Genomic DNA, 23,224 nt, shown 5'->3' with positions numbered 1-23,224 from the left:
AAATAAGGTAATTTGAAGGTGAGTCCATGACAGCTTTATGTGAAGTGTTGATGTGACTTTATAAGTTTGATTGTTTTTTTCCAGCTTTCATGTGATTAGAGCTCTTCATACTTGCTTTTATTCTTCTTGTTTATCATGACTTTACTTTTCTGTATCCCTCAGCTATATTTTTATGCATTAAAACCTCTTTCTTCAGGGTCGACGTTTTGTCAGTAAGATAACAGCCATGTCCAACTAACGTGTGCTGTGCTACAAATCTGCTGCGTCTGAACAGAGTCGACCTCGAGCATCTCTCTCAGGTGTATCTCAGCAGAAGAGAGCGGCCTTGAATGTTTCCTCCGTCTTTCCTCCTGAAGGCAGAAAACCGAGCGGATATTTGTCAAAAAGCGCCTTGAGAAGCGAACACAGCGGCAACAAAAAGTTCCCAGAGACACATGTCACGACAAGTGGTATAAAACTGTCATTACAGTGATTTATTATAATGAACCATGAAAATAGCCAACCAGTGCAGTGTCTGTGAGTTTCTCCCCTCCACACAAACATACACTCACACACACAAATAATAAAATAAAAAAAAAAGAAAAGAAAAAAAAAAAAAGACAAAAAGTTGAAGAATCCAGAGAGGGAAAGAAAAAATAAAAATAATAATGCTACAGTCACAGAAACATTCAGCTTTGCCAAGAAGAGCGTTTTGTATTTACAACCATATTTCAAAATGGGGATGGGAGCGAATTGTACAAGCATAGAAAAGAAAAGAAGCAAATATTTACAACCTGTTCCTGGTGAAAGCTGGAGTAACCACCTATACATTAAATTACACTTTCTACAAATAACCATTGATATTCAAAAATAAACCGCTAACATCCTACCTGTGGGCGAGACCACTCTGCCTACCTCGGGAGGCTGATGAGCACTCGTTATACGAAATCTCACTCACACACTCACACACACACTTGTTTCCTCCTCTGGTTGTCAAACTAGGCAGACATTTACGCCTTTACACCCTGTAACACAAACACACACACGCATACGTACAAACACGCAACGAGTGCAGCCTCCCGGGTCAGTGAGGCAGGCTCCCAGAAACGGGTCTTTTTCTGAATCTGCAGCGGTGAACAGATATTTGTTGTTAGACAGAGGAATAAAAAAAATAATTGTGTTTTTTTTCTCTATACAAAAAGCTTTTCTCTTTGCTATAATGAGCCACTAGATTAAAACAAATAAATGGTGTAAGAGAGCAGACAACAGACAAGAGAGAATAGGAAGTAAAAAGGAATAACTGACAAAAGGAGGAAGAGGAGGAGGAAGAATAAGAGGAAGAGGAGGAAAAGGGGGGATATAGGCTGGAATGTCCATTGATTAACAAAGTGCGGGGGTCTTACAACGGGAGTCCAAACAAGACACAGAACAGAGAGTTTTAATCTCCATCACAGGAAGGATATATAAAAACAAAAAAGGAGGCCAGAGAGGGGGGCTATGAGCACCGGAGGGGGGTGGTAGGGGGCATCGTCCATCTTCAATTTTTTTTTTTTTTTTTTTTTGTTGTCTTACAGTTTCTCTTGAAGATTGTGTCACTGTCTTTGTTTCTAAAATTTTCTGTCCTTTTTTTCTTTTTCTTAAAAAGTACCCTTTTATCCCACAATCAGCTGTTTTTCCACTGGCCATGTGTTCAGGTACATAGAAAACATATCTACAGCTTAATGTACACGCCCCTCTCTGGGCTGAGTTCTTAGGGGCTGGGGGGGCGCAGCAGCACAGAGGAAGGCGGTCAGTGCCACCCTGTGCTCAGGTACCCCGAACTGTGGAAGGGTGTCGAGGACGTGGGGGCTCCACGAGTCCCAGTAGGCATCTGGGAGGCAGCGGCCTGAGCCTGGCCTTGCTGAGTCTGTTGGGGAGGAGGTGGGGGAGGTGGAGGCAGTCCGGTCTGCTGAAGGGGCGGGGGGTACGTTGATGGGGGTACTGACGGGTTAGCGGCAGCACCAGGGTGAAGCAACGCCGGCTGAAAACCCCCTAAGTTCTGAAAGTGGTGGGGCTGCATCTGGGTGTTGGTCGAAGGGGCGGGGGGAGGAGGAGGAGGGGGCGGAGGAGGGGTGAGCGACAACAGGGTGCTGCTAGAGGGGGGCTGCTGCTGTTGCTGGGAGGTCTGGCCCTGTGGGGGAGGAGGCGGAGGGGGGGCGCTCGTCAGCAGGAGCTGGTGCTGCTGGATGGGAGGAGGCTGCAGGTTGACGTGTAGCAGCGTGGGGCCGGGCATCGGGTGTGGGGGCGGAGGAGGAGGCGGTGGGGGGGCAGCAGAGCTCTGATAGTGCACGCCGTGGGGAAGAGTCTGCATCATGGGCTGAGAACCTGGAGGGTAGGGGGGTGTAACGGCAGGTTTAAACCCAGGGAACGGTCCAGCAGGTGAGGGGCTCTGACTGGGGAAGTAGGCTGTTGAGGTCGGAGGCGCAGGAGGTGGAGGTGGAGGTGGTGGTGGTGGAGCGCCTTGCGTGTTATATTGGGGAAAAGAGGGGGGGCCAGTCTGAGCCTGTGGCTGGGTTTGGTTTTGAGGCTGCGCAGAGAACAGCGCCCTCTGGCTGCGGTAGGGCGAGCCCTGAGGCTGAGGCTTTGGGGAGTGAAGAAGAGAGGGTCCGGGGTAGTGGACCGGAGAGGAGGGTAATGGCGCCGGGTGCAGCTTCGTCGGCGTCACAGGGGTCGGTTTGGAGCCTGCAGGCTTGCTCGTCGGCTGGCTGGTTGGATTTGGCGTCCGAGGCTGTCCGTCGCCGTCTTCCTCCTTCGCCGGCCGAGTGGGGGGCTGGGCAGTGCCGAGAGGACCAGGAGAGCCGGGCTGTAAGGGGCGAGAGACAAAACACAAAGTCAGATACTTGTTCAAAAACCTGCTGAGACGGGTGTGGGTGGGTGACGTTAACTTACTGCATGGGTTGGGGTCTTTTGAAGACTCGGAGATGGACAATCTCTCAGCGCAGGCGTATCACCACCTTCTGTCTCACCGTCTAGAACAGACAACAGTTGAGTGTTAATCCTTTATTAGGAAAATAACTATATTTGGTAACTTCCCTAAAACAGCCAAAATAGCCTCCTCATGCCTCTCTGTGAGGTTGTAGAATCATGTGGATTTTTTGGAAAATGTTTTACCCTAGACCAACGATGAACCATATATGGTAACTGCATTGACCTTCATTTCCAACATAAAAATAAAACATTTCGAAAAAAGTCACAAAAGCAAAAGAGCCATGTAACATCTCACATGTGAAGGAGACCCAGCAATGATAGAGACTCTTACCTGTATCTTTATCTTTGCTGAGCAGTAAAGCTCGGTGGTAGCTGCGTTCTCGCGCCTGCTCGACAGAAGTGGACGACGTCCTGAAGAGAAAACACATCGGCATCAGCAGCTTATTCACAGCAGGAACACATTAACGTAATCTACATGCAAGATATTCCACCGAGCCATTTACGAGACAAGTTAGTGGGGACACAGTAGCATTTATGCAAATATAGACAAATAACTTGCAGCAGTATTCACAAAGAATGCACATCAGGTCTTGTCTTTTTCCAGCTATAATCTTTGATAAATGTAAAATGAAACAGAAAATATTACCACTATGTGTTTCTTCAACTCACTGTAGCTTTGAGAAAACGTACCACTGTCCCTCTCCTCCTTCCTTCTCCCCTTTCTCTCCGGCGGGCTCTGTCGTCTCCTCATTAGTCTGGGGTTCTTTGACAGTGGTAACGTTGGTGTTGCAGAGAGGCGTAGGAGCAGGGGGTAGAGAGGGCTCACTGGTGGTCTCCAGGGCAACGGGGAAGGCGTCCACTGTTAAAGGTGGCACAGTGGAAACGGGGGAACTGCACTCGGTTTTGGAGCCGCTGCGACGAGCTTCGCGTTGTCGTTTCCTGTATTCTAGCAGGGAGACCTGAGGAGAGGCAGAACCATGATGTCAATAATGAACAAAGAGCAAGTCTTATGTTACACCAGTAGAGGGCAGCATTTGGCCAGTCATTACTGCCTGACTTGAAGACGAAAATATGCTACTCATAAACTCATAAATAAGTACAGAGCTATAAAATGTACATTAGCATTTCCACTGTCATTTTAAGCTCACCTTCTTCTTCTGTGGAGGGTTCTGCGCTGACCCTCCCTCACCGGTGCTGTCCCCGTTCAGTGAGCGTGAGAAGCCGAGCGAACCTCCCTCCTCAGAGCAGGGGTAAAAGAGCTGCCCCTGGCCTTCACTGAAGGGGGGCTGAGAGCCAACCAATGACCCCGTTCCTGCTGCGGGCGCAGCTGCAGCTCCAGCTGCAGCTTCAGGCCTAAAGGGAGCTACCAGAGGCTCCAGGGTATGTGAGGGGGTGAGGTCTCTTAAGTTCGAGTTGACTGGGGAGAAGTTCAGACCAGCTGGTCCAGTCGGGCATCTTTCTGGGCTTTTTATCCAGCCAGGATAAGAGGAAGCACATGTTTCTGTGGAGGAGGAAGCCTCACTACTGCCTTCTAAAATCCCACCATCAGCCCTGTCCTCTCCACTGTCCACAGACTCAGCAGCTGGGGGCTGTGGACTCTCAGGAACCGACACCTTAACGTCCACCTGGACTCCATCTGAACTGGGAGCCCTGACGCAGGGAGAGGAGACCAACGAAGGAGGGCGATCGGCCTAGAAAAAGAGAGGCATCAAAATCAGATGACTGCATGTCTTGTGTTGTGTTTTGCAACTAAACTTCTAAACATTAAAACACTGGCTTGATCAGTTGTTTTCTAAACTCAAACATATCACGAGGACTATTTATCTCTGCTAAAGAATCGACCGTGGGAAATTCTAATGAAGTTGTTGGTCAATAATGCAATCCAAAAATGATTGAACTCCTCGCCCCTGTGAAACAAACCAGTCAATACATGCCGTCGTCTTCCACTCACCTCTTGCACGCTGGGTTTCCGGCTGACCTCTGGGGAGCTTTCCACTGAAGATTCACTCTGTAAAACAACAACAGATGTCATCCTTCTGATTTTTATCACACAAACAATCAGCAGCCTTCACGGTGCTTCAGTACAGGCAGCCTCACCTCCTGCGGGGTATTAAGTGTCTGTGTTGGGGTACTGGGCATATTCTCTGTACTCGGCTCCTCAGTTCGGGGACGTGGTGGGGTAGCCAGTAAGATGGGTGTTGCGGGTGCCTCCGACTGGTCTGCGCGGGTGGGCGTGGCACAAGGGGAACCATAGGGCGTCGAGCTCTCGGACATACAGGCATCTAACGGACTCAACCGCCGTTTTTTCAAAGGTGTGGGCAACTCTGAAAGAAAGAAAATAGCCGATTTAAAAATATGGTCTGAATCGGTCAAAGCTAATTCGGGTAGTTTTTATCCGAATAATATGTTTAACAGAAGCTGGTTACAAATTTTGTTTTCCACCTGACGGAAGTAGTGACCTACCTGGTAGTGAACAGGTGCCGTTGTAGGGAAGAGGGCTGTCAGAGTCTCCGTTAATAGAGGGGCTGAGAGGACCCTCACTAGGCATGAGGAGGCTCGGTCGTCTGGCTGGGCTGGTGGAGCCCTCCTCCTCTAGAGCCTGCTTCAACCATCGCTGTAAGAAAGAGTGGAGGTTTAATAATATGATAGGACACAGTTGGTAGCTCTATTCCTTGTGAGACACTTCTTGAGGCACAGTCAGCTTTAGAGAGGTCCATTTTAAAATTAAGAATTGATCCACATGACCTTTTAAAACCTGCTAGATTATGCCCTTTGAGTAACATCCTCCCCCATCAAATTTAATGGGGAACATCAATGTTTCTTAAGGACAACACTGTACCTTCTTGCAGGAGCCAGTGGTCGGCGGCGTTTCAGGCAGTTCTCTGGAACGCCGTCTCCCGGTGGGAACTCCAGGAGTGGTGGGGCTGCGGTTAGCCAGGAATGGGGACGAGAAGCGGACGTAGTGTTTGGGCGTGCTGTAAACCTGCGGCGAGCACGCCATGCCTGGTAGGGCATTAAGCTGGGTGGCGAGTACTTCGGGGTCACTGCTTATTCTCAGTGGCCTCTCTGGAACCGGCTCGGGGGTTCGCACTGCACAACGGTCCTGCTGCTTCTCTCCCACCCACTCACTCACAAAGTGCTGTCGGAGAGAGTTCACAGAGAGAACATGTTCAGCAAAGACGTGACAATTCCCTTTAAGTTCATTATTGTTGACTGAGAGTAGAGTTCTTAACAATGCACATTATATAAGACCAACGTCAAGCACAAAATTGCTCAGTTATGGTGAGATTGTTGTTGCACATGCACAAATAAATGTGTGTACCTTTTTAGTTTTGAAGCTCTTGCTCCCACTGCGGTTTCTGTCAGGTGCAGGTGAGCTGCTGTGCGGAGGGCTGTCGTCTGGTGCTTGGGAAGAGATGAGCTCCGGCTCCGGTGCGCTGGGCATTTCTCCTTCAGGGGCTTCATTGGTCAGAGGCTCCAGAGATTCAGCCGGAGATCCGGGGGGTATGTCAGAACAGGTGCTGATGGTGCGAGCTCGTCTGCGCTGCTGGCCGATGTGCGTTCGGTTCCTAGAGAAACTTTTCCTGTTCCTCGAGCCTTTGACTTTGGCCGGCTTCAGTCCGGGCTCTTCTTTCACCTCCAGAAGTGGCTACAAGAGAGACAGAAGGGAATTTATATTTATTAAAACATACCCTCACAAAGATATCTGCCTAGTAGTCAAACATTTTGTCCTGGATAGATAGACTGTTTGAAAATGCTGATTTACAAAAGTGACAAGTCAGTTCCTTTAAAATCGATGATATATGAAAGAAACTGAGGGAAAATGTGTTGGTGCAGTCCTAAAACCTTTTCAAAGACACACAAAACAAGGCCCCTGTGCTCTTACCTGCATGACAGTTGGGGAATCAGCCATCTCCGGTGTGGCTGGCGGCTCCTCCTTGATGTCACTGCGTCCACCAACCTCCGTCTTGACGCTACCGATTCGCTCTAGTGCCTGTTCTCTGCGCTTCTCTCTCTTCTCCATTCGGGCAAAGGCTTGCAGGATGGCCTCCATCTTCCTCTCCTCTCGCGTCTGCAGAGAGTTAACATGGGGTTGGAAGAAAGGGACGATGGGAAAGGAAGAGGGAGCCGAAGCATTAGTCCGTGGAGTACTTGTCTCCCACAGAGCACCAGAAGTAGCGATTACAACGGGTTAATGTGCTGCTACACAGCGAAAGCCGATCTAGCTGAATGCAGAGTGCCGAGTGCAGAGACAAGTGAAAACTGTGACCTCTCATTTCAGAAACAAAAAGGACAGAAGGTCAGAGGGGACCAACAGGAAAAAAAACTGCTGTCAGGATGTGTCAAAAGGTGACTGGGACATGAACCCTGACAAACCAGGTCGTAGTACAGAATCTCAAATGTGTTCCTGTTTACATATTTATGCCACAAATCCAAAAATGATATGGAAACCATGGCTACCTCCACCACAAACAAAAAAGGCTCCACCTTCAGTTAGAAGAACACCCCTTTGAAAAGAGATTCATACCACGAAAACATAATGAGACAACACATGTAATGCTGCGTAGGCCAGGCGTGGTGTCTGTAAAGACGAGACAGTTAGTAACGCTTGTAAGTCAGTCACCTCTAACAGATTTTGGGGGGTGGGGGGTGGGGAGGAGGCTGGTAGATGGGTGGAGTGGGGTTGGCTATGTATGGGTCAAGTTTACCTCCTTGTGTTTCAGTCCCTTCCAGCTGGAAGCCGCCCCGACAGGGAGATGGGACTGCTCCACTGGGTTGGCCTGAATGTTCAATAAAGAGACAGCCCAGTTTAGAAGAGACATGTCCCCCCTAAACAAGGCTTCACAAACATTGGACAGGTCTAGACGTGTGACTCCCTGACTTTCTGATCTCACAAAATAGGCCTGTGTCAGATACTTTAAACTTTGTAAAATGTCCTATACAGTAAATGGGGTTATTTTAGAAAAATGCGCTAATTTTACACAACGACGTGTGTTCGCTGCACAAAAGTGAGACTAACTTATCAATGACATCTAAATTTGAAGAGGGGTATTTTCTCAAAAAGAAGCTAAATATTCTCAAATCTGCTACAACACCCTTTGGGGTTATAATACAGTACAATACAATACAATACAAACTTGTCAACCAGTCACCTACCACCAAGCACAAAATGCCACTAGTAAACAAAAATTTAGATGGCACAGGCAAAAACATTCAATTAGGAGGGAAGGGGCATGACACAAAAAGTCAACCGGTAAGGGCTTTTTTTCATTTTCATTTTTGTTTTGTTTTGTTTAAGTAGGCAAGATATCATGCCAACACACACCCACCCACACACCAATGTAATCTCCCCCCGCACCTTAACCAGCATAGATTTACAACACCCACATGCATCTACTACGCTTGTGATCGTCAGTGTGTGAATGCACGCTTCCTTTGGCCCCCGGCGGCAGCAGAGCCTCTCTCTCTCCTCTCCTGGGCCACATACCATAGAAGGCAGCCTATTGGATCTCCCAAAGTCAATATGGCCCTGGCAACAAGGCTCTACCCACTCTGCAGCCCCTCCTCTCTCTCTCTCTACATCCCTCCCCTTCAACTATCTATCCCTCTCTGGCCGATTAGCAGAACTGTACGTTGGCCAAAGATGAGTCAGCACTTTACACCTTGGGTCCACCGTGTGAAATGAAGCTGACTGCAGGGGTAATTTCCAGAGTGTGTGCGTTTGTGTCAGTGTGTGTAGTTTTTCTCTCTTTTTTTAAACCATGCTGGCTTGTGCGAGCGTGCGTGCGTGTTTGAGCCCCATCACTCAGGGACATAAGAGAAGTGGTTGAAACAGTAATTGGCCCGTTTCAAGCAGCTCCTGGCCTCAAATGAAGGTGAGAGCAAAGCTAGGGGAAGGAGGAGGAGGAGGAGGGGGTTACTTCCAGGTTGTGTGATGCTATATTGTACTGGTTTTTGTTTCTGGTGACAGTTGTGTTGTGATACTGGAGGCCTTTTCATTCTTCTCATATTATGGAGAAAACAAAAAAAGACAAACAAATGAGTAAAACAAAAAAAAACCTCAGTGCATAATCACAGGCAAGCACAAAGCCTCAGTAGTGTTAGAGAAGAAGAAGAAGAAGAAGAGGAAATACAAAGCTGGAGGAAAGAAGGAGAAATTAAAAAGGACTGAGCAAAAAAACAGCAAACGTGGCATTCACAATGGTGGGGAGCGATAGCAGTGGATGAGTAATGAAGAGGAGGGTCGTTAAATGGAAGAGAGGTAGACGACAGCTGCACCTATCCAAGCCACAACCCTCTTATATAGCATACATGTAGTCCACGCCCAGAGCAACAGGGGAAAAGTTGATTTTTTAGTTTTCACTCTTTCTGCTGGGTGGCTGCATGGCAAAAAAAAAAAAAAAAAAAAAAAGCTGTAGCCCCCTAGCTTGGCACACTTACCATCTTCCTCCTCCTCTCTGCAATCTGCTCCTCTGACTCCATCTCTACTTCATTGCTAACGGAGGTTTTGTCTTCTAGATCCTCATATAACTCAGGATCCTGTAAGAGGAGGGGAGAGGGTGGTATGGCGCTTTATCATGGCTGCTCATTCAGTCTGGCTACAGACTAGAGGGAGACAGGTAAGAGTGGAGGACAGGGAAGGTGAGGGACAGAGGAAGGGGGAGTGGGGAGGGGAGGTAACCTTAAACTTTCAGGGGAGGTCACTCTGCTTGTTCTTTTTAGTGGTCGACCTGAGCACAAAATACACCTGCTAAGGACTCCTCTGATGGATCTGCATGTGCATTTTAGAGTAACTGTTCCACTTTGGGGCGAATTTCAACCTGTACCAGCATCCTCTTATAGCTGACATACTGCCACTTGGATGTGAGCATATCGTTGCCATAACAATGCCTTTATTTTAGATATTTTAACTCTTCTTGTCCTGTCTGGACATCTCATCTCACCTTTCCTTGTAGATGCTGTGACCTCTAAACCTGACCTCATACATCTTTGCACTCCAGCTGAAGTAGAGGATATGTGACACACTGGCCTGCTTTCTAAAAATCTCTATATACACTTTGACACAAGAAAGATTTCTCCTGCCTTCAAAAAACTGCCTCGGTGAACCTTAATCTATAGCAATTTGGCTCGGTCCTGGAAAGTGAAAATTGCTATTGGGAAAATAGACGACAGAAGAGAAATCTTTTAGCTGTTAACACATCGAAGAGAGAAGCCGTTCTCTGACTGTGTTGAACCTGCACGAAAGAGTAATACACCTCCAACACAACTCTGCCACACAAATGGCAAAAAAAGTGTCTTGTGTAAAATCTGAACTATGTCATCCAGACTGTCACTGGTGGGGGAGAAAGGTGGATGCATAGAAGGGATGATGGGGAAAAAGAGGGACCTAAAGAGGATGTAGAGTAAACAAAGGAGGACTAATAATGGAAAATACATGCACAGACATTCAACTGACATCAAAACAAAATGGCATGCATAGAGATAAATGTTTGATAACAGAAAATATGAAAAAACAAAGTGTAAACATGTAACATATGAGCAGTGAAGTGTTAAAAAAGGGTGAGACTGGGTGCTTTTAGTGTGATGCTCTGAACAGTCTAATCTTGCCTGATTGTTTGAGATGGAGAGGCGAAGAGGAGAGAGTTTCCTCTGCTTGCCGTCGCCTACGCTCTTGCCCTTTCCCTCGCCATCTAAACCCACGTTTTGGTTCTGGCCCTGGTCGTCCCGGACCGTCTCCTTGTCCTTGCGACTCCCTCTGCGCCTGCCTCCGGATCCCAGGTTCTCTGTGGGTTCGAGGTTGTGCTTTAGCACCGGGCACTCCTGGTTCCCCTTCACACACGCACAGTCCACCTTGTATTTACTACAGGTGTTCACAGAAGAAGATAAAGAAGAAGACATGAAAAAGAAGACGTCAGAATTTGAAGCTTCTGTGATTCTGAATGCTACACGCCAAGTTTAGTCTTTTCAACTCACCAGCTGCCATAGTCAAAATCAAAACCAATGGTGATCTCTGTGCCCTTGGTGATAGGCCTCAGTGAGTAGATATATAAATGCAGCATGCCATCCTCAATGACATGTCGCACCTGTGGGAGGTTAAGCAAAACATTAGTGAAAAGTAATGATTGCTGAACACAGAAAACACACTAACTATTTGAAAGAAGGTGAGATTCATTGACCCATTCTGGATTTTTTGCTTACTTCAGAATTAGGGGTACAGGAACGGCGGATGAAGCGTGCTTCATTGCCAAAGCTGCGGGCGTCCACACACATCTCCAGTCCGTCAAATTTGGAGTAAAATAACACAAATGGGTATGGCCTAAAAGAGGGAAACATATGTGTGAATGGTTTTATTAAATTCACATCAAAACATCACTTAATAAACTGTACACTGCATAGCTTCACATTACAAGCTGTCATTCATTTAACAAAGAGAAGATCAAGGAAATGCCTACATTTGAGAATCTGCAGATTTCCAACATTCAAGCCAATTTTTAATTCACAATTTTACTTTTTGATAAATCAACTAATAGTATCAGCAGTATTTCAGAGTATAGCTGTAACACATTTGACCGGTGAAGCAGTCTAACCTCTTGAAGAAGTATCCATTGGCCTCAAACTGCTGTCGGAGCATAAACTTGCCCCTGTACTCAATGATGAGGGAGTCTGGTGCCAAGTCTCGCACCGCCTTGAGGATCTTCTTGTTCTTCTGAACTTGACTCTGGAAGAGAGAGACGCAGCAAGACATGAGGGAATGACCCTGAACAGATACTGATTACAATATGCTACAAACCCCAAAAGAAGCTAGTGCTGTAGACTGACTCTGTGCTTGAGTTTAAAAGGTTTTAGTTTGGCTAAGCATGTCCTGTACATAAGATATTTAAAGATGGGTATTTTATGACTGTACAGGACAGACTGGATGGGGGTCGTACCTCCACAGGTGGTTTGAAAGAGGCTGGGTGCGTGTTGTACGCCAGGCTCTTGCCGTCGCCTTGCTCTTTAACACGCAACAGGACCTGGACATCCTCGCTGTACTGATTGCTGCTGGCTTCCTCGTAACGCTCCATCCACGTCTTGATCTTGTTCTCCCACAGAGACGGGTGCTCCGTTGGCTCCTGCTCTGGAGCTGCACCCTGACAGACACATCACAGTTGTTACATATGGCCCAAATTTTGACAGAAGATCACTAACAGGACTGTAAGAAGGAGCTTTTTGTGTTTACCTTTACTCTTGAGGATTTTCTGGACCCCTCTCTGAAGGCCTGTCGGAAAAGTAAAACAATTAAAACTTAAGTGTTAATTGAAATTCAAGTATGTGACCCATTACGCCCTTTGACTGGTTTCATTATAAATTAATGAGTGAGAGCTGACCTTTTTAGCTCGGGCAGAGGATGCTGGAGGGTCTTTATCGCCGCTCTTTTTGCGTTTTTTATCAACCTGCTTATTCCCGAGGCGCGCGGTCGTGAGGGTGATGGTGGTAGGCGTGTGTTGGAAGGTAGAGTAGAGCTCTAGTGGCACCTCATCTCCACTCTCTGTAGCACTAGTGTCCCCATCTGTTTTAACCAAACAAAAACATATCAGTATTTAGGATAGAGAGGAGGGGAGGGGGACATCACACACCTGACATAAATCAACAGAAAGCTGCAGCTGCTGCGGGCAAAAGAAAAGCTAGAATAATGGACAATGAGGTATGTTACAGCACAGATTAGGAAATGACAGTTTGCTCCTTGTCCAGCAGGTGTCAGTGTGTCCCGGGCTCAACATGCTGCTTACAACCTGCTCTGCTCACTTACAAGCTGCCTATTTACTGCAGCGAGGAAACCAGTAAAAGCAGAACTGAAAGATCTGTGTGTGTGCTCTCAGAAAACATGTAACAACTCATAACTTGAAGTGGGAAATACAGCGCTCCAAAAATGGCAACATATCCTCATGTTTCATCTAACTTTTTGTCAGAATGCTGTACATTTGATTTTAAGAGCTAAGCTAAACCATTAGCATTTAAACCAATGTTTTTGAAGCCTGGAGCCTACAAACATATATTTATATAATTACTCTGTGTGTAGTCTTTACTTTGGGTACTTTGGTTTAGGTCCAGAATACATGAATGAAATGTAAAACCAGTAGGGCTCTGAGATCTACTGACTCAGGTCAGATAGTTGAGCCCAGAGTTCAAACTAAGCATGGTGAAGCAGCATTTAGCTGTTATGCTCACACACAACTGGAACAAACTACCAATGAAATCAGCCCCAACTGTGAACATTTTTAAATCCAGGTTAAAAAACGTGTCTCTTTTCATGTACTTATTATGATTGCGCTCTTTTAGAGCACTTTAAATTTTAATCTTTCATTTGCATTGTACGTCCTTCAATGATTTTAATGCAAATCATTTTATGCTGCACTCTATGGTCTATTCTAGTCTAGCTTTTTATTTGTCTGTACTTTTTAAAATTTTATTATAATTGGGTTTTCTTGTTTTTAATTGTATGTTTTAATGTTTCCAATTCGTGCTGTTAAATGTTTGTTTTTATGTAAAGCACATTGAGTATGGGTATGAAATGCGCCATATAAATAAAGCTGCCTTGCCTTGCTTTACTTTACTTACCAGACAGACATTCTCTTTTCCTGGTCTGCAGCAGAATGGCCCTCTCTCTATCCAGGTGTCGAGGTTGGCAGCGTTCACACAGGTAGGTCTCAGGAATGTTCTGCCTGTCAATGCCCATGCAGTCTATATGCTGCCAGGCACTAAAAAAACAAAAAACATGATAGCTTTAAATCTCTGAAGTTGCTTCATGGTTAATGATAAGTTAGGTATGGTCTGAGTCATTGTTTAACTGGGATCATAACGATCTTATCAAAAGATTTGGACAACAATAACCCAACAGCCGTCAAGACCTGCAACGACTTGCGATAGTGGAGCTCTTACCTGCACTTGTCACAGCAGATCATGTAGCCGTCATCGTGGGTGAAGCCACAGATGCAGCGGGTGATGTCAGCCCCGTAGCTGCCATCCTCGGAGGTGCTGAGTGTGGTGCCCCTGGATGCTTCGTCCTGGCCCCCTGGAACAAACAACCCCCCCTCTCCTTGTCTGATCAACATGGAGGGGGGAGGGGAGGCTGGTGGTGTAGGTGGGGGCCGAGCCCCATAGTTATGGTCCTGATGGGAGGATGGAAAATAGCAGGGGTCATGTGGGGTTGGTGAAGGACATTGTTGTTTAGTGATAATGCAGAAAGTAGTCTTGCTTGAATCACAATGCGCGTAAAAGTCATTCGTAGCAGATTAGACCAAATAGAGAAAACTTAAAGAAAAACCCTCAAGTGTAAGAATAGTGGATCCAAAGCGTACGGGAATATCACAAAAGACTTTGAGACTCAGCCCATTACAGGTCAATGTTCTAGTTGAGCCTAAATGAGAGCTAGTCATGCCGCACTCAATGATTAACAGAGAGGGAGGGCTCAAGGAATGTAGGTTATTTGTAAGAGGGCTGAGACAAAGACGAGAGTGTGTGTGTGTGTGTGTGTGTGTGTGTGTGTGTGTGTGTGTGTGTGTGTGTGTGTGTGTGTGTGTGAGTGTGTACTCACAGCGTAAGGCAGGCCAATGTAACTGTGGGAATGGTGGGAACTGCTGCTGTAGATCTGGTGTGGGTAGCTGGACTTTTCCACCACCACAGGGCTGGCCTCCACCGATTCTGGTCTGTTGTGGCAGAAGCACAAAAAATAAATGTTACTACACAATAAAATGTAAAATGCAATGTTTCTTTTTCCAGTGTAAGGAGGTGCGTGTAGAGTAGTGACAGAGAGGTAAATTAGGAAGAGCATGGATGCATGGTAGAGCTAATGACAGTCACAACGTAAGGAGGGCCGGGGGTAGAAAGCCACAGCACCTCCAGCAACAGTGTGCAGGCTGTCACATCATCTTAGCTTTTACTACATGCCAATATATGTCAACATGAATGCCATTTTAACCCTTGAACCCTTATCTACATGGCACACAACCGCCAGAAACGTGCTTGTTACGGCTGTAGTGTGTATGTGCATGTCTCTCTTGTACATTCTTACAAAACAACACTCAAGCTTATTCAAACCAGTAGATCCACTTTCGCTGTGGAGTTTGCGGAGGGAGCCTGTTTGGCCGTTTCAGACCAACCCACCCTTATTATGACATGAGTAATCTACTTTACAGTTGCTGAGTGTGGCTGTAGTGGAAGAGGGAAGTGGAACGAGTTAAAAAAAAAAAAAAAAAAAAAAACACAAAACAGAAAAACGGTTGGCATGTGGCGAGATCGTCAGGCATGAAAAAAAAAAAGAAGGAAGAATGAAGGAGGAGTAAAAGGAAATTTATAAGAAGAAAATGAGTGCCACGAGATAAGAAAGTTGCATTCGAGATAAAACAGGGAGAGGTTGGTAGGTAAGGTGCGGTAGCCGTTCATGTGATAGTCACATATCCGAGTGTGTTAAAGGTTCAGTCATGTGAAAACATCAGTTAAACCTGCTCCTTACCGCCGCTGAATCCTGCCTAGACAAATTGCTCAAAGACGCACAAAAGCAATCCAGTAGTGCACATAGTAGCTGATTATCTCCTTCTTTGCTCTTTTTTATCTCTACAAACCAAAAGAAATAAGTCCGCTTCGCACTGTCTGACTACATGAGGGCCACTGCCGCAGCAAGTGTCAGTGAAGAAGGCATAACACATGGAGGAATGCTCACTGAGGCTTTCAGGTGGACTGAGTAAGACTAAAACACGATGGGGTACTCTGAACAGGCCTGTACAGTACAGCATGTCTATCTCTGCAACACTGTTCTGCTTTGCTTACACTATGACTCCACAAGACCACATTCAAGAAAGAAGCAACCAGCCCCCATTAGGATATATAGATACTAATTATTAGGTAACTGGAGCAAGTATCCGTAACATTATTCACATTTTAAAAACCAAGACAACCATTTCCTCCTGTTTCCCTCCTTTTTCTTTATCATCCCAAACACACACATACACACACAAATACATACACCCCCCCTTTTTAAAAAAGCGAGCCTCAAGGTGAAGTGGTGATACGGTACCTGCGTGAGCCCTTCTCAGCCTTATAGCTCTGGTTGCATGCCGTAAGAGCACTGTGCAACACTTCCTGTGTGTATTGCCGCTCAAGTGTTCGCTGTCAAAGTGAAAACGTAAGTGCAAGAAGCATGAGGTCTGGGGGCGGGACCCGGGGGTAAGGTGTGTGTGTGTGTGTGTGTGTGTGAGAGAGTGTGTGTGTACAGATTAACCGCCGCACAGATTAATCTCTCTAAACTTTACAAGGAAGCAGGAAACCCGGACTTAAAAAAGGAGAAGGGACGACTTAAAAAAAAGAAGAAACAAACATAGTTGAAAGTGTGCTTACCGACTTTCTGCTATTAATGATTAACCAGACCAAAGTCTACATTCTGTCATAAACGGATTTAAGATATGGTTGAGTATCATTCAAAGGATCAGGGCGGCATTTTTAATAGGTTCAAAAGAATTAATCTTAATTGGACTTTGGTTTTCTGTCAGTTTGACCCGCCGGTGGATCAGAGCGAGGGAGAGAGAGAGAAACAGAAAGGACATGTAACACAGATGCAGTGAAAGTCAAAAGACAGACAAGAATCAAACAAGTGTACAAGCTTGTTCAATGGGAAGGACGGAAGACATTTAAATGTATGTGTTCATAGCTGCAGGGTTTGTATCATTCATGTCTGCACTCCTATGAAGCAGAAAGGAGGGATTAGAGAGAGTACACGTAAGTGGGAGGGTTGCACATTTACAGTCAGACATGATCAGACGATCAGATGAGTGACAAAAAAAAAAAAAAAGAGAGTGGAGCGCAAAAAAAAAAGAAAAATCTGGGGGAACAGGCGTTTTAATTCAGGTGGCAGCTAGGTGTGTGCTATTTATAGCTCATAAATGTCAAGGTTGTTTAAAAAGGAGCAGATGTCACTAAAAATGCAAACACCTGCTGAGAGAGGGGCGAGGAGGCAGAGTGGACGAGCGTGGAGAACCGAGAGATCAACAACAGGAGAGAAAAACACCAGCAATGAACAGCCGGAGGCAACGCCTTCACTCCTAAAAGAGCTCCCACTCGCTACCATGGCAACACTACGTAATCTGTTTGGCGTGCGCGCGCACGCTGCGTTCTGTGTGTGCCACTGAGGACACACACACACACACACACATACACACTGCATTAACCAACAGCTGGTCACGCTGCTGCAGACTTCTGGGGGATGTGGAAAGGACGTGACGCCGTTTCTCTGGTGAGTAGCCAGCCTCGCTGTCTTAGACTCGGCTGGCGCGCTCACAATACTCCAAGGAGCTGTGTGCGTGTGTGTGTCCAGCTACGCTCTGTCCCTCTGGTCTGGATGAAACCTGTGCAGCAGCATGCGGAAGCCCCCTTTTCAAGCTCGTTATCTGGTTTTGAATAAATCTGCAGCAGGCCATCGGACACAGAGCGTGGACGGACAAAGAGCGAGCGAGCAAGCGAGAGAGTTGAGGCGAGGGACTTACGCCCTGGCTGCACAGCTCTGTGGAGAGGAGGGGGGATGGGGGTATCGGAGTGGGGGGGGCACGGTGGGACGGGTTAAGACGCCATATCTTTGTGAGGGCCACCTGTCACTCAGGCCAGTGACCATGGAAACAGGCCTTGCGCAGTGCAGAGGGGAGGGAGGGGAGCAAGGGGGCAGATACCATGGCAACACAAGCTGTCACGGCAACAGCTCTGATGAAGGCAGAGGGGAGAGCTCTCCCTCGGTTTTAAAGAGACAGGAGCCCCCCTCCGTAAGTTGATGACGTGTGTTATTCTTTTAGTCATACGAGAACCTCTTGCTTCATTTATTTGACCAGAAAAAGCCACAGCGATGTCCTTGACAAGACTACGGGAAACAAGAGAGGAGGGGCAACACGAGGCTTGTTGCCGCGGCACCATGCACCAATTCTGCTCCACCGACCCAATGCAGCACACATCAAGCCGAGCATGAGAAAAGGATGAAGGGAAATCGTGTTGTTTTGAGTTTGAGCGCCTTGCAGAGTCACAAACAAACACACACTCACACATCTACATCTACAATCCTGGGGCTTCCTGACACGTTTTCACACGAGCAGATGTAGTTAATAGCCGAACACTGAGGACGTCTACGAGATGCTTGAGCGATGCTTGAGTGCGACTGTAATCAATGGCAAGACTGAGCTGTCCATTAGAGCAGACACTAATGCCACAGAGCCGATGAGTCCTGCTTCCATGGAGAGAAAAAGAGAGAGAGAGAGAGAGAGAGAGAGAGAGAGAGAGACTGCAAATTCCTTTCCTATTAACAGTAACTACGTATATGTGGGAGAGAGGAGAGAGATCTGTGTGGAAGGTTTTTTGAGAGAGAGAAGACTGAACCGAGTCATAAAGAAAAGGAAAAGATTACACTGACAGAGCTGCTTAAGTCATAATAATAGAGGGCATGTTGAGGCAGATACACACACAGGGGAAAGGGGGCAGGAGGAGGGAGAAATCATATTACATCAAATAAAGAGTGTACATGAATATAACACCAGAGAGAGAGATAGAGGAGAAGAGAGAGAGATGGGAGGTGAGAAGGTGAAAGGAGTATGGAGGAAAAATGAGAAAGAGACAAGTGAAACTGAGAATGAACTCACAGATGAGTGAGGATGCAAGCCAAACATGGGCAAATAAGAATGAATGGGGGGTGGGGGGTGGGGGGTGGAGTGTTAACAGTGAGTGGTTTCGTGTGTGGGTTACTCACTCTGAGCCCGCAGCCATGTCCAGGTATGAGGTGTCTGCTGTGTCCACCCCTACTGGGATGACTATGCTCATGACGTTCTCTGCTGATCAGTTCTTGTCCTACTGAGTCCAGAGAATGGGAGTCCAAAACACTGAGGCATGCCAGCCACAGCAGTCATTGCAGACATCTAAGTGCATCCACAAGGCCTGATGATATAGAAAAAGTAGGAGGAAGACAAGATAAGACAATAGATAGATGGATAGATAGAAAGATAGAGAGAGGGGGAGGGGGGGCAAAGAGAATTAGTTAGTATTGTGTAGCAGCTTCAGTGAGAGTCTAAACAAGTGATGATCAATTTCAACATGTAATTACTTTCATACACAAGAAAACGCACGTTGCAAACTTGAAAAACAAAAAAAACCCAACACAAAATCATAGTGAAAACTTGGGTATTTCCAGTGCACGTTAACGCATGATTCATACTTTCAGAGCCTCAGCAAGCAGTCTTTTTTGACAGGGAAGTGTGTGACAGGAATTTCCCCTCTGACAAAGCTCGCACACACTGAAGGTATTGACTTGGTGAAAAAAGCGAGCGGGAGAGAGAGGATACAATATTGTAAAGGTGAAGCTTGAGCTGGTGCCGTGAACTGCGCTAAAGCGACCTCCACAGTCACACACACACACACACACACACACACACACACAAAACACACACACACACAGTCTGCTAGGAATGTAAGAGGCTGCACTGTAAGAAAACCCCCACAAAGGGGAGCAAGAGAACACAGAGCAGTGAGCCGCGGCTATGAAAGGAGGGGAGGAAAAACGCAACAACATACAGAGGCCATTTCCCCCCCCCCCCTTTTGACTTGAAGAGGACACACACACACACACACACACGTACACAATCTCAAATCCTGTAATTACAAGCCCTCAGCTTTTACTGATAGGAAACATTACATTTCTAGCATTACTCTTGCAAATCTCAAGTGCTGTAAGATCAAGTCATCAATAATTGACTCCATTTAGGTGTCAGGCGATGAATCTAGCCCCTTCCTCCTCGTTGTAGGGCAGGCTCACCAGACTAATAAATTACACACTGGTAACAAGTATTGATGGGAATATGTATTTTTCTACTGATGTGAATCCCAACGGGAGCATATGTGGCGGTGCGGCTGGCCCTGATACACACACAGAGAGCTCTGTTGATAAGCAGGATTAGCGGAAGGGACAGATGCCGAGACAAAATAGGCTGGAGGTCACACCTCCGCCTGCCTTGCCTGCTCATGCACGCCGAGCCAAACACAAACACTCAGATGACAGCTCCGAGTGTAGATGGAGAAAAAAAGGAGGAGGGCATACAACTTCACACAACTTGGAAGGTAATAATGCACCATAACACCAAAAAAAAACCTGCCTCTGCACGCCCCATGTGAGGTATGGAGCACTCTCCTGGCCTAAGCATGTCCCTCTTGAAGACTTGAAGCGTTCGTACACATAAAACACATAAAAAAAAGTCGAGTGCGTGTCTGCACTCGTCATCTTCCTCTCTCTCTCCAGGAAAGCTGTATTTCATTACCAGGTAAGAGAGGTTGACAACCCCCTGAATGCACCACTTCTGTCAAGGAAACTCTCGTAATTCACAGGACGGAAAAAGTTGCAACAGAAAAAAAAACACCCGGTGGCAAATATTTTACAATATGAGAGTAAATACTTGGCATTATTTCTCTGTTTCAACCCCAAATGGATTATTAAGTCAGCAGGACTGGTGAGAGGCTGGCAGACATGACAGCTGTCAGCTCCAGGCCTAATTAATAGGGAGGAAAGAAGACCCCTCTGTGTCTGTGTGTCAGCCAAGGCTACTTGATAGGATCAGCTCCCCAAATGATCCTCTGATTTTGGTGGCAGAGCGGCGACTAGGTTAAACGGCAAAAGCTGGGGGGGACATTTTATGATGGGAGGCTGATGTAACCATAACACTTTCTTTCAACAAGGAGAAGGCAGTTTGCCAAAAAAACACTGAAATGACAGACTGCCCCCCCCCCTTTCCCTCCCCCCTTTCTTCTCCTTTGTATTATCTGAGAGGCCCAGTATGTTTAAACGCTGGTAAATAGCTTTCCCTCTGAAGCTGTGTGTAAGTTTGTCTCCACTTCATCCGGGGAGTCCTGATGTCACTGAGGAATGCACACACATATACATATATACCCCCCCAGCCCAAACACACAGATAACCCCTCTCGCCCTGTCTTTTTTCGTTTAAACGTCCCACTTGTAAAGTAGGCCTGCAAATGTACGTGCTACTCAACTCCGCCACAGCCCAGACACGGTCAAGACTGACAAAAGGCGGGTGGAAAAAAAAGAAAAGAAAAACAAGTACAGTACAGCAGCATTCCTGACTAAATCTGAGCTGTGCTGCGACTCCTCTCTGCTCCGCTCCTCCTACTTCCTCTAGAAGAGCTGTCCGTCAGTCCTGGAGAAACGCAGCCAAAGAAAGGAGGAAAAAAAATAAAAAATACAGCTCCCCCCTCCACCCTTCCTCCCCTCCTCCTTCCTGTGCCCAGTCACCCCGCCCAGCCGGATTTCTCTCCCTCCCCTGTGCACTTCCTAAATAAACCTGAGACTGTAAACGCAGAGCAGAGCGGAGCGGAGGGGAAGGGGAGTGTCGCAGACACAGTTCCCAATTACAGGGAGAAACCGGGAAAGACCATTTAAAGCCACCTTTAGCCAATTCCACGGGGCTGTGATGGAAACATATAAGAGTGGAGGGGTGGGGGAAAAAATGGGGAACATGCACAAGGGGGAGGGTGAGTAGAAGAAGAGGAGGAGGACTGGGATGAAGAAAAACATGCAGTGAAAGTGGATAACAGTATAACTAGTCACAGGATGAAAGTGGTTTAGGTTCGCTTAGGTTCCTTTAAAGCCTCGTATTCTTCCCTTTCTGCACAGTAGTGAGCTTTAGAAATCATCCACAGCCCCTCCATTTCAGAGGGCAGCGGCGGTGGGGGAGGTGTACACGGGGTCTGTCTGACAGTGACGCTACACAGCCTGAGACCTGGGTGGACTCTGGGTGGCAGAGTGGAGCACATAGCGTAAAAAAAAAACCCAGTCTCTCCTTTCTCCTCCTTTCCTCTCTCAGTGAGGGGACACAGTCACGTCATTGTGTGGGGGGAATAACTCTCCTTTTAAGACAGAACCGCACTGAAGTCAGCGAGGGAAAACCCACACCATCACACTCGGACCACGGCGCTACAGACAACAGCGTCCCCCCTCTCTCTCTCCCTATCCTCAGTTTATTATTACCGCCACTCTGTGTGTGTAACAGTGTTTTCATTCTTGTTTTCGCAGCCAAGTCTCGGCAGATTATGTTTTTCGATAAGTGGGAGGAGCAAAAATAAGAGAGTGAGAGAGAGAGAGAAAACTGAGGGATCCCAGCTGAATCCCACATCCACCACAATGTGCCTTCGTGGTATCTCTCGTAGCGGTAGCCGGGCAGCTATGACTCAGCTCATAAACAAAAACGAATAAAACAAACTCATGCATTCATATACACAGGAAGACATGACCCAGATGGAATGTAGGCCTGCTCCTCTTTTTTTTTTTTTTCTGTCCCAAAACGGTGCCAATGGTTGGTGGGAAAACATTGCATCTAGCCTCCCTCGTCCTTCATAAATCAGTGTGCCTGTTAGCTGCCAGCGCTCCTTCTGCACTCAAAAACACTGAAGGTGAAGTCATACATCAATACAGCGGGGGGATATTGCATAGAGCGTCCGCATAAGCAATTTTTGTGTGTGTGTGGCTACAATAGGAACAGAGTTGTAAGAGTGCAAACCAAATACCTCATCTGACCATAAAGTGTGAGTTAATGAGGAAGACAGCGGTGGTGTGTTTTTTTCTTGCGGTGCCTGTGTCCCCTTACCTAGCAACTAGTAAACAATAAAGGCTGTGGGCCAGCTAGTGCAGCAGGCTGATGGAGGGAGACACAAATTAGGGGAAATACAGATGGGCTTTAGGGCTGTATTACAAAGCGGGTAGACTCACTCAAAAGGATGTTGTGTTGGGGTTAGTAGAAATCATGAGATGTAGGGAAGCCAAGTATGAAAAACCCTAAAAACAATGTTCTGTGTGTTCAGTTTCAAGCAGAGCAGGGAGGGAGAGAGTTAAAAGTCAGTAGGAACAGGGTCTGGCAGCAAAGCTGGGGCAGCCCTCCTGTAGTCTGAGTAATGTCTGTTCAGGAGAACCCCTGGGGCACAATCTCTCCTATCTCCCTCTCACTCCTGCTTACAGAGCATCACTGCTATAAGCCTATGTGTGTGTGTGTGTGTGTGGATGAGCTCATTTTAAAAAAAAAAAACAAAAAAAAAACCAACAGGTACAAGTGTACATAAACATCACTCTAATCACATCGAGCTGCATCTGTGTGACTCGTGAAGGCCTGAGCTGGTGGTCAGAGATGTGCCGCTAACTAAATGTGGGCATGAAAAACAGGGAGAGGGGAGAGGCGACTCGGCATCTACAGAGCCAAAAAAAAGAACAGTAGGAGCCA

At 46.8% G+C, this 23,224-nt stretch overlaps 1 protein-coding gene across 6 annotated transcripts in view; it reads right to left on the bottom strand.

Annotated features, from left to right (window-relative positions):
- Window positions 1-447: 447 nt before the first annotated feature.
- The window catches only part of kmt2e (lysine (K)-specific methyltransferase 2E), a 29,183-nt gene continuing 6,406 nt past the window's right edge, over window positions 448-23,224 (bottom strand). The window contains exons 2-25 of one of the 6 annotated variants that reach the window (XM_053344116.1): window positions 18,704-18,888; window positions 14,522-14,633; window positions 13,867-14,096; window positions 13,546-13,685; window positions 12,315-12,496; window positions 12,167-12,205; window positions 11,877-12,077; window positions 11,535-11,665; window positions 11,146-11,263; window positions 10,921-11,030; window positions 10,555-10,807; window positions 9,388-9,486; window positions 7,656-7,727; window positions 6,833-7,018; window positions 6,269-6,595; window positions 5,786-6,085; window positions 5,410-5,560; window positions 5,044-5,270; window positions 4,898-4,954; window positions 4,095-4,637; window positions 3,616-3,905; window positions 3,278-3,357; window positions 2,908-2,987; window positions 448-2,821 (exon numbers count right to left, since the gene is read on the bottom strand). In XM_053344116.1, the coding sequence (XP_053200091.1) occupies window positions 1,769-2,821; window positions 2,908-2,987; window positions 3,278-3,357; window positions 3,616-3,905; window positions 4,095-4,637; window positions 4,898-4,954; window positions 5,044-5,270; window positions 5,410-5,560; window positions 5,786-6,085; window positions 6,269-6,595; window positions 6,833-7,018; window positions 7,656-7,727; window positions 9,388-9,486; window positions 10,555-10,807; window positions 10,921-11,030; window positions 11,146-11,263; window positions 11,535-11,665; window positions 11,877-12,077; window positions 12,167-12,205; window positions 12,315-12,496; window positions 13,546-13,685; window positions 13,867-14,096; window positions 14,522-14,633; window positions 18,704-18,774 (5,052 nt within the window). In that variant the 5' untranslated portion in view covers window positions 18,775-18,888 and the 3' untranslated portion in view covers window positions 448-1,768. Of the gene's footprint in view, window positions 2,822-2,907; window positions 2,988-3,277; window positions 3,358-3,592; window positions 3,906-4,094; window positions 4,638-4,897; window positions 4,955-5,043; window positions 5,271-5,409; window positions 5,561-5,785; window positions 6,086-6,268; window positions 6,596-6,832; window positions 7,019-7,655; window positions 7,728-9,387; window positions 9,487-10,554; window positions 10,808-10,920; window positions 11,031-11,145; window positions 11,264-11,534; window positions 11,666-11,876; window positions 12,078-12,166; window positions 12,206-12,314; window positions 12,497-13,545; window positions 13,686-13,866; window positions 14,097-14,521; window positions 14,634-18,703; window positions 18,889-23,224 lie in introns of those variants that run through there. The other 5 variants (XM_053344117.1, XM_053344118.1, XM_053344119.1 and 2 more) reach the window with 5 other exon arrangements.

Source organism: Scomber japonicus, chromosome 23, assembly GCF_027409825.1.
Source record: "Scomber japonicus isolate fScoJap1 chromosome 23, fScoJap1.pri, whole genome shotgun sequence".
NCBI classification, from domain to species: domain Eukaryota; kingdom Metazoa; phylum Chordata; class Actinopteri; order Scombriformes; family Scombridae; genus Scomber; species Scomber japonicus.
Note: the sequence above shows the minus strand (reverse complement) of the source record. Positions and strands in the feature narration are given on the sequence as shown.